General features: G+C 27.9%; 1 protein-coding gene across 1 annotated transcript; it reads right to left on the bottom strand.

Annotated features, from left to right (window-relative positions):
* Positions 1-564: 564 nt before the first annotated feature.
* LOC133791481 (probable linoleate 9S-lipoxygenase 5) lies at positions 565-8,775 on the bottom strand. The gene is made up of 9 exons (XM_062229404.1): positions 8,613-8,775; positions 4,147-4,451; positions 3,633-3,873; positions 3,141-3,479; positions 2,925-3,010; positions 2,711-2,818; positions 2,289-2,593; positions 1,942-2,205; positions 565-1,719 (listed from the first exon to the last, which is right to left on the bottom strand). Exons 1-9 carry the CDS (start codon positions 8,773-8,775, stop codon positions 966-968), a joined length of 2,565 nt encoding a protein of 854 aa, XP_062085388.1. The 3' UTR covers positions 565-965.
* Positions 8,776-10,279: the final 1,504 nt, after the last annotated feature.

Genomic DNA, 10,279 nt, shown 5'->3' with positions numbered 1-10,279 from the left:
AATCTTTTATTCTCAGCTCCTCGACTACCTTCTCCACTATTGTGAACTCATCTCATCTCCAACGACCCAAAAGTTAATCTTATAATTGAAAATATTTTAACAAAAATCAGGCATGAATACTACTTTTATCCATTTGTAAAATAGATGGTCGAAATTGTCAATCAACAAAACACAAAGACAAATGGCATATTCATAAAAAAACATAGAGACAAAATGATATTTTTCACTCAACCTCTAAGATTGTGATAAATAATTGATCACCTCTCTCATGTTTATTGTTGATAAATAATTCGTCATTAAAAATTAGTCTCATTAGCCTACGTTGATGGGATAAAATTATCAAGAAAAATAAGCTGATAAATATATTTGGTGCATTCATGTTCATAGTGGGACTTAAGGGTCAAAGGGTGCGGGGTTTGTTTGTGGACAAACAAATAAGATTCGATTATTGAAGGCAGAACTCAAAGCTCATGTGGTCATTTTGATCTTCACTCTTTCTATAAAGTAATTTTAATTCTTAGAAAAAAGAAAGAAGAAAAAAAAAATATAAAAAAGGTGGAAGAGTTTATGAATTGGCACTTGCATGATGCTATCTCAAATGGATCAATCACAGCATGCTATCCCATAATCTTTTTTATTAGTTCTCATCACAAGAAGATCAAATTCGATGCCATTTAGTAGAAATACCAAAGTTTTGTGTCCAAAGTTCAAGGCATTTTTGTCATAACAAATGCCGTCAAGATATATAATTTAGTTGGGGAAGTTCTTACATCATGAAGCATTATGCTCGATACAAATTATTCAGCAAATGTAATACCAAAACTTTGGGCGTTTGTGGTGACATGTGCTCTTATTCATAAAATCTAACCTTGATCGAGACATTCTAAAAGTAAAACACAATTTCTAATAAGGAAAATAAAAGACAGATATTAAGACTAGTTCACAAGAACGCCTGGAGAAAACATTTAGATTGAGACGCTGTTAGGAATTCCCATGGCAGTGATTCCTTTCTCACTAGTAGGATACAACAGAGTGTATGGAAACTTGACAGGCCCAACTCGGTTCTTCAAATTTGGATCAGTGTTCCGGCTCATAATTCTGTCTCCAATTACAGCAAGTTTCTTTCCAAACCTCTCAAAAGCTTGCAAGGCATCAGCTTCAGCTGTCCACTCGGGAGTGTCTGTCTGCCCGAGGTAGACCTCATCTGAAGTATGCCTCGACAGAATCTCAATGAGGGAAATCCCGATGAGGGTCTGCAGCTCTGCGGTAATTGTCTCCAAGAAACCCTTTTCTGGGTCAGTTCGAAGTTGCTCATATTCTGGAGTACCCATAACAGGCATGAACCGACGACTTGTTGTAGGGCGGTTTGGAGAGTACCCTGCATAAGGGTACTGCCCAAAGTTGACTGCTGCATGGAGAGCAGAAGCAATCCATATCACTGTGGTGCATGATTCTACTAGCTCTTCACGGGTTTGCATTTTAGGCCACCAGGGCTGATTTTTCTTGTCTCCATGACCCACCTCTACAAGTTCTGTCCACCATGCTTGAAGTTCCGAGTCATTCTGGATGACATCATCAGTCTTGTAGTAGTAAGAGCAGTACTCTGCAACCCATGATTTGATTGCAGACCAGATCTCAAGCCCATCAACAGCATATGGGTAGTCCTGTATCAGCAAGCGAAGACCATGTGGAGAATTTGGATCCTTGACTGCCACTCCTCTGTATAAAGCCCAAGGCATAGTAATGTTAAATACAACATTTCTGCTTCAAAAGATGTTTTCTAAACTTTTAAGTACAATTTGATATATTTGTTATACTTTTATACTTGAAAGTATTTGCTTAACATTCTTTCCCAATCGAATATGCATTTCTAACTTTTGTTTATTAACAAACCCCGAAACAAGATTTTTTTAAAGTATGACCTAAGCTTGAAATACAAACCTCTTAAGAAGATCTGCTGGGAGGGTTTGCTCAGGAAAAACCCAATCCTTATAGATTACTGCTGACATCTCCATGGCATACTTTCTTGGGAAAACTGTCAATTCCAGAATACCATCGGCATTAATGAGAGTCTGCCTAGCAAGTGCATTTATATTCATAGTGTCCCGGAAGTGAGGTTGCAAGAGTTTGTAAATTGGGTGGACCACGCTTAGTTGCCTGTTTGTAACTATCACAAATGGCTCAATCACGGCATGTGTATGCAACCTGGCAATGAAAATTATAAAAACATTTAAAATCAATTGTCTACTAAAACAAACGTATATGCCAGCTTTCATCCAAAGTCGTACCAGTGACTAATGAGCTGATGATAGCCAGAGTCATTTACAGCTACATAAGCTTTTGCAAGTTGCCAAATGGTACTTTCAACGCCCTCTTCAGCTGGGGTATATACTTTGCTAACTGAACCATACAGGTCACCCTTTGGATGTGGTAAGCTTAATTCGATAGCCAAGGGCCTCAAAGTACCATCATCTTTTAGAAACAAGAGTGTCCTTGTGGCATAAGTCTTTGTTGGTGTTGTATTTATCCTTCTCAGGTATGGCATGAATGAATCATGGAGATCTAATATAAATAACCTCTTGTTTTTGAGTGCCTATACAGTCATATCATGTTGAAAATGCATTAGTATTAGTAGCAAGAATACATCAAATAAGTATAACTGCATGCTACATTTGAAAATATATGGCAAAAAAATCACTACAAACATCACCTCATGTACAGCAAGCCCGTCCAAGTTCTTCTGTATGTGTTCTTCAGTAATTTTACTAGTTTGATTACCATACACTTTAGGGTCTAACTTGCTTGCCGGTGGAAACTCCTGATTTTAAATTAAAGCAGAAAATAATTAACAAATAATTGAAAACTTGCACTTGGAAGCATTAGGTCAACTTATTGCTAATTTCATTATGAAATCATAAAATTACTTCGAGGCGGCGAATGACAAGAGGGTTAACTCCAGCCACCATTTCTCTTGCAAATTCCTCATCAGTCCTCCACGCAGACGTATCCTCTTAACCAAGTAATTGAGACAAAATAGATGAAACAAATTAGCTTCTGAAGGAACAATGTGGGATCTTATGAATTGTTGAATTGTCATCTTGAGAACAAGATTGGCTGAACAGTCAAGATAGGTGAAATACCTTTGATCACATGAGGCAGAGGGAATTTGATGAATTGTCCACCATCAATACGAAAAATTTCCTGAAGCATTTCAGAAGGGACATCTTTCTTGATGGTATCAAGTAGTGCTTCCGGTAGCTTAAGTCCTCCTCTGTACAATTCAAGCACATCCTGGAAGCTATCAAATTCACCCGGTGTTTCATCAAAATAAGACTTCAGTGCAGGTACAATGCCTTGAGCTAATGACAACAGTCCATAAGCAAGAAAGTCAGTCATCTTCACATGGTTAAATCTTTCATCACGTGGAACATAAATGCTTAAACTCCTTGCAAGATTCAGCCTGCTTTCACAGCTGGGATCTGTAAAAAATTTGGATCAGAATGTTAAGAACAGAAGCAAAAAAATATCGAATTCCCAATTCATCACTGAAATAAACGAAGAATTAAGAAGAGAGAGATGGAGAGAAATATCCGACGTTTGGCACAAATGACATGCAGAAAGAAATGTCTAACCTGTCTGGGTGGGTGGTCTGCCAGTTCTTCCTCTACGAGGGTAAGGGAAATTGCCAGACCCTCCAAGGGTTTGACGAGCCAATTCTGAACTCTTATCAGGATTACCCAAATCATTGTAGTAAGCATAGTCATAGACTCTGTCCCACTCCTGGCGCTCTCCTGCTCCATCTCCTCTCAAGTTCAGAAGCTCTTGTCCTCTGTACTCACGTAGTGGCTCCGGTGTTTCACTTGGAAGATATGACTGCGAAAACACAATTTTCCAGCTTTATATCAGCATAGGAAGCAGTCTCCTCGTATAAATAATCTTTATACAACATAATTTAAATATTTCATTGAGTAGTTTAAACAAACACTTAGTAGACTTTCCGAAAAAAGAAACCACAACCAGCCCTCTACTCGTAATAAATCAATAATAATTAACATATTTTCAAGTGGGTTCATCAATTATCAAATAGTTTGAATAAATTAAGCTTCATAATATGAAAAATGTAATAATAAGGCCTTAGTCCATTACCTTGTTTGTGAAGAAAACGCGATCATAATCGTATTTGGTAAAAGGGTAGACCCAAGAGTTGCAGACAAAGTGGAGGTGACCTTCACCGGGAACATCAACGAGAGTGATGATCTTGACATAGAACTCAGTGGTGCCACTGTTCTTGATGATCAAGGCTCCCGGAACTCCGATAGCCTCGTCCTTGGCGAAGGTAACCTTGAAAGCCGAGTCGCGTGGTGATAAGGTAGGAATATTAGATGCATCCAACTTCTCTAAGTAAGCTGGTTCTCCTACGTTCCCTTTCGATCCACTCCCTGCAACAAATTTTTACACAACAAATTGCAGACATTAATTTTTTTTATAAATATTTAGAACAACGGTCTTTTCTTTTTATGGGCTTCTACAAAGCCCAGCCAAATTTGGTATCAAAAGCCCATTTTATAAGGTCCAAATTGCTAATAACATTTGGTGAAGGTTTTATAATATGTATTATGGTTAGTGATAATATAATAGATCATCTTTTGATTAAATTTAATCATATTTTAAGTCCTTCGTACGGAAAAACAGGACGGTGGTGAAATTATAAGAGTATAATTTATTTAAATATAGGACAAAAAAAGTAGACCGAATAAATAATCTAGTATACATGTCTCTTCTATATAAAAAAATGTGTAAATAAATGAGTTTTTTTGTTTTAACCGTTTATTTTGTTAGCTTTAACCAAATATTCTAATATTTAATTGAATATATATCAAAATTAATTAAAAATAGATATTTGTTAATTATATTAATATAAATTTAAATTTAAATATTATAAAATATTATTATTATAATAATATATTATACAAAACTAGATATTTACTAATTATATTAATATAAATTAAAATATTATTATGATTTTACTAATTATATTAATATAAATGTAAATATACAAGACTAAATATTTAATACTTACTAGATACAAATAACGTGTAGTATGCACGTTTGCTTAGTTTTATTTATAGAATTTATTAATTATTTTTATTAAATTTATATGAATTTTGAAATAAATATCATATTTTAATTAAATAATTTTTTATTTTTGTTTAAGTTTATGTTTGCTCTAGATTTTAAATTTGGGAGTGACAACAAGAGATTATATATTATATCTTTAATGTAATATTAAATATTATACGTAAATTTTAAATTTAATTTTCTTGCTAGTTTTTTTTTTTTAAAATTGTTACTAATTCATAGTACATTATATTATATGTTTAATATGATATTATTTTAATAAGTGAGTTTAAGTTTAATTAAGTTTTATTTTAAGTTATAAAATGTATGATTTTATTATTTTTAAATAATTATCATTGTAAAATATCTCAAAAATATCATATTTTAATTTGCTTAATTATTTATTATTTTAAAATAATTATCAATGTAAAATATTGAAAAATATCATATTTTAATTTGTTTAATTATTTATTATTTTTAAATAATTATCATTGTAAAATATCTCAAAAATATCATATTTTAATTATTTATTTTATTTTATTTAAGCTTAAGTGTTTACATATTACTGTTAAATATAAAAATATTCTGTTAAATATAAGAATATTCCGTTAAAGTTAACATTAAAAAAATAAAAAACCGTTAAAACCAAGAATTTTCGTTATCTACACACTTATTATATAGAAGAGATATTAATATATATATTTAAATATTTTATAATAATATATAATACATAATCTTAATTTTTATTAAAAAAATTATCATTTATATTTAAAAAGATTATTATATTATATATATTTATTTTTAAAAAATCATAAACAATGGTTTGTTTAATTTTTCATTTAATATATTGATGTCATTCTTTAATATATAATATTGTTTATTTACTTGAAATTTATATGAAAATGATACAAATTTAATAAAATATTAATAAATTCTATAAATAAAACTAACCGAACATGCATTGTAACATCTAGTATATACTAGATACAAACAACGTATAATGCACATTTGTTTAGTTTTATTTATATAATTTATTAATTTTATTTATTAAATTTGTATCATTGTCATATAAATTTCAAATAAATAAATAATTATATATAAAAAATGACATAAACATATTAAATGAAAAATTAAACCAAAACATTGTTTATATATATTTTTTTAAATGTATATATAATATGATAACATTTTTAAACATAAATGATAATTTTTTTAATAAAAATTAAGATTATGTATTATATATTATTATAATGATATTTTATAATATTTAAATTTATATTAATATAACTATTAAATATCTTGTCTTGTATTAAATATTATTATAATAATATTTTATAATATTTGAATTCATATTAATATAATTAGTAAGAAAATAGGATTATATTATAATCATAATAATATTTTATAATATTCAAATTTATATTAAAATAGTTATTAAATATCTAGTTTTATATTATATATCATTATAATAATGATATTTCATAACATTTGAATTTGAATTTATATTAATATATAACTATTATATGTGTAGTCTTATATTAATATAATTGATAAATATTTATTTTTAAAGGTATATTTCATTAAATATTTATAATATTCGGTTAAAGTTAACAAAATAAACCTTTAAAACCAATAATTTTAATTATCTACACACTTATTATATAACAAAATAAAGAATATCTCTTTTATATAATAAATGTGTAAATAACAGAAATTATTAGTATTAACAGTTTGTAATTTTGTTAACTTTAATGAAATATTCTAAATATTTAACGAAATATACTTTTAAAACTAACTCAAAAATAGATATTTATCAATTATATTAATATAAATTTAGATATTATAAAATATCATTATTATAATAATATTTAATATAAAACTACATATATATGTAATAATTATATTAATATAAATTCAAATTCAAATGTTATAAAATATCATTATTATAATAATATATAATACAAGACTAAATATTTAATAACTATATTAATATAAATTTAAATGCTATAAATATTATTATGATAATCCTATTTTTTTACTAATTATATTAATATGAATTCAAATATTATAAAATATTATTATTATAATAATATTGAATATAAGACTAGATATTTAATACTTATATCAATATAAATTAAAATATAATAATAATAATATATAATGCATAACCTTAATTTTTATTAAAAAAACTATTATTTATGTTTGAAAAGATTATCATATTATATTTATTAAAAAATGATAAAGTATTTTAGTTTAATTTTTTATTTAATATGTTTATGATATTTTTTTATATATAATATTATTTATTTATTTGAAATATTTATATAATAATGAAAAAAATTAATAAATTATTGTTTTTATCTAGTTATAATATAAGTGTATAAGATTCTCTTCGCAACATATATAATAATTGAGCCAGTATAAAACATCTGTCAATGGAAAGTATATACGACAAGTTCTTTATATATAATGTATAGGTATATATATCTCTTCTGTATAATAACTGTTTACATAACAAAAATTCTTAGTTTTAATAATTTTTTATTTTTTTAATATTAACTTTAACAGAATATTTTTATATTTAATCGAATATTCTTATATTTAACGGTAGTCACTTTAATTTAATTGAAATAAAATAAATAATTAAGAAAATTAAAATGAGACATTTTTGAGATATTTTACAATGATAATTATTTAAAAATAATAATAATTTAAAAAAAATTTAAAAATATATTTTTGAAATATTTTACAATAATAATTATTTAAAAATAATAAAATTATATGTTTTATAACTTAAATAAAAATTTAATTAAACATAAACTTGTTAGAGTAATATCATATTAAACAAATAATATAATACACTGTCAATTAGCAACAAATTGTTTTTTTTTTAAAACTAACAAGAAACTAAAATTTAAAATACACGTATAATATTTAATGTTATATTAAACATATAATATATAATCTTTTGTTGTCCTTCCTAAATTCAAAAACTAATACAAACATAAACTTAAATAAAAATAAATAAATTATTGAATTAAAATGAGATATTTATTTGAAATTTATATGAAATTAATATAAATTTAATAAAAAATAATTTATAAATTCTATAAATAAAATTAATCAAAAATTGTGTGTATCTAGTATATATATAACTATGTATGAGTACTGTGGATTGATTTGTTTTATTTTTATTCTTGTCAATATCTTCCTTGGAGCTCTACGTTCGTAGAGATGAAAATGAGATGAGTTTAGCGTGTATGAGGAATGAAAGAGATGAATGTATAAATATATATATATATATATATTTATTGTAGTGTGTAGTTGTCAAAAGATGAATTTGTTTTAATTTTACTGCTTAATAAATACATGTTATTGTGAAACCAAACAACTCATAACTCAAAAGGCAATTATAAGGTAATAGTACTATAAGTCCTATAAAAAGAATCATTATATATATATACACTATAGCAATTATATATAAAATATTATACCATGAACAGCGCTAACGAGTTGAAGAGAAACTTCCGGGCCTAAGATGTCGGCGGCGGCGGCGGCGGGTTCAACGACAGAACCAGTGGTGTCGTTGAGGCCCATGGGCAAGATATTCCTCTTGGTCAATATCACCACCCCATTCATCTTCTTCCCACTCTCCATGCCTTGTTTGTTCAGCACCCGTCTTAAGCTTAACACTACGTACTTTATGTAATTTATCAACTCTTAGAGGACCGGTATGCAAATAATAATAATAATAAATATATCTTCTCCAAGAGAAAATTATTTGTGTTTGGGTTATTGCTTATAGTGATTGATATATGGATGGTATTTATAGGGAAGGACGATACCAGAGTGAAAGACTAGTGCGTGTGTGTGCATTATGGTACGTGACAGTGACACTGATCGACCTTTTTTTAAAAAAAAAAAAATAGTATTTAAGACATGCATGTAATTTTAATTAGTTTTATATGTAAACTCATGCACACACATATATATATATTTATATATAATATGAACGTGCCATAATTCACGGCGGCCAGGATGGGTGAGTCGATCTGACAATATATCAGAAGCCCATTATGAGATGAGATCTATATCATCTATGGAAAAATGGCCAAAATATATTACATTGATGCTAGTGTAGTTACTTCTCTTGTAATTTGAACCCATCTCGTGATAATATATATATATATATATATATGATCCAATCCAATGAATACTATCTCCATATATAATAGCTAGTGACCTTGGTATATATGTATGTATATTTCAATATATATAATGAAGAAAAAGAATATAAGTCTAATTTCGATTAAGATGAAAATATTTAAAAATATACAAGCAAAGAGTGTTTGGTAAGAGCGAAAAGCTTGAATTAATATGATTTAGATGAGTGGTGAAATTATTAGATAAATTTGGTAGCGGAGTTTGAAAATAAATTAGTTAATAATAAGGTTGAATTTGAAAAAAGACAATGTGAAGTGGGACAAAAATATATCATTTTTGAGTTTCAAGTGAAGGAAAATATAGTTTAAATTAATTTTTGAACGAGAGACTTTATTCTCGAGTGAAAGATATATCATTGGATTATTATTACATCCTTTCATTTACCAATTCATATCAAATACAAAAAAAGGAAGATAAGCTTATTATAAGAAGTGTTTGGATTATATTATATGTGACAGTCATTTTTTAATTTTTACCATATATTGCGCTTTAGAATGTTGCTTTTAATTAAGCACATTATGATTTTTTTAACCATAATCAAATTCTTAAATACCCATTGTTATACCCAGATTTCGAGCTATGTTAAATATGATCTCGAAAGTTGGATTCGCAGCAAATGAACTCGTATAGTTTGAAGTATGTTCCAGGATTAAATATCGAGCCTGCAAGACATAGATGACCTCAAAGTGTTCATAATCTCGAAAGGTAACTCCGGAGACGCATCCATCCTCAGGGATGACCTCGGATCAGAGGTCCCGATCTCGACGCACAGACGATCTCGAAAGCCATATGACCTCGGGAGATGTCTCTAGCTCGAAAGCTGACGAGAAACCTGGGAAGCTAAGGCCTTGGACATATATGATAAAAACATTGAATATCTATAAGTGTTGTCCACACGAGATGTAATCCCCATTTATTACTGTAAATCCCCTAGAAT

Source organism: Humulus lupulus, chromosome 7 (assembly GCF_963169125.1).
Source record: "Humulus lupulus chromosome 7, drHumLupu1.1, whole genome shotgun sequence".
Taxonomy (NCBI): Eukaryota; Viridiplantae; Streptophyta; class Magnoliopsida; order Rosales; family Cannabaceae; genus Humulus; species Humulus lupulus.
The sequence above is the reverse complement of the archived record's forward strand: the minus strand, read 5'-3'. Positions and strand labels throughout refer to the sequence as shown.

Bases quoted from the DNA above. Each gene is read 5' to 3' on its own strand.
- LOC133791481 (XM_062229404.1), bottom strand. From the start codon at position 8,775: ATGGAGAGTGGGAAGAAGATGAATGGGGTGGTGATATTGACCAAGAGG. The intron at 3,011-3,140 runs GTATTTCACCTA...TACTTGGTTAAG, and splicing joins TCTGCCTCATGTGATCAAAG to AGGATACGTCTGCGTGGAGG. The intron at 1,720-1,941 runs GTTTGTATTTCA...GGCTTTATACAG, and splicing joins CCAGCAGATCTTCTTAAGAG to AGGAGTGGCAGTCAAGGATC.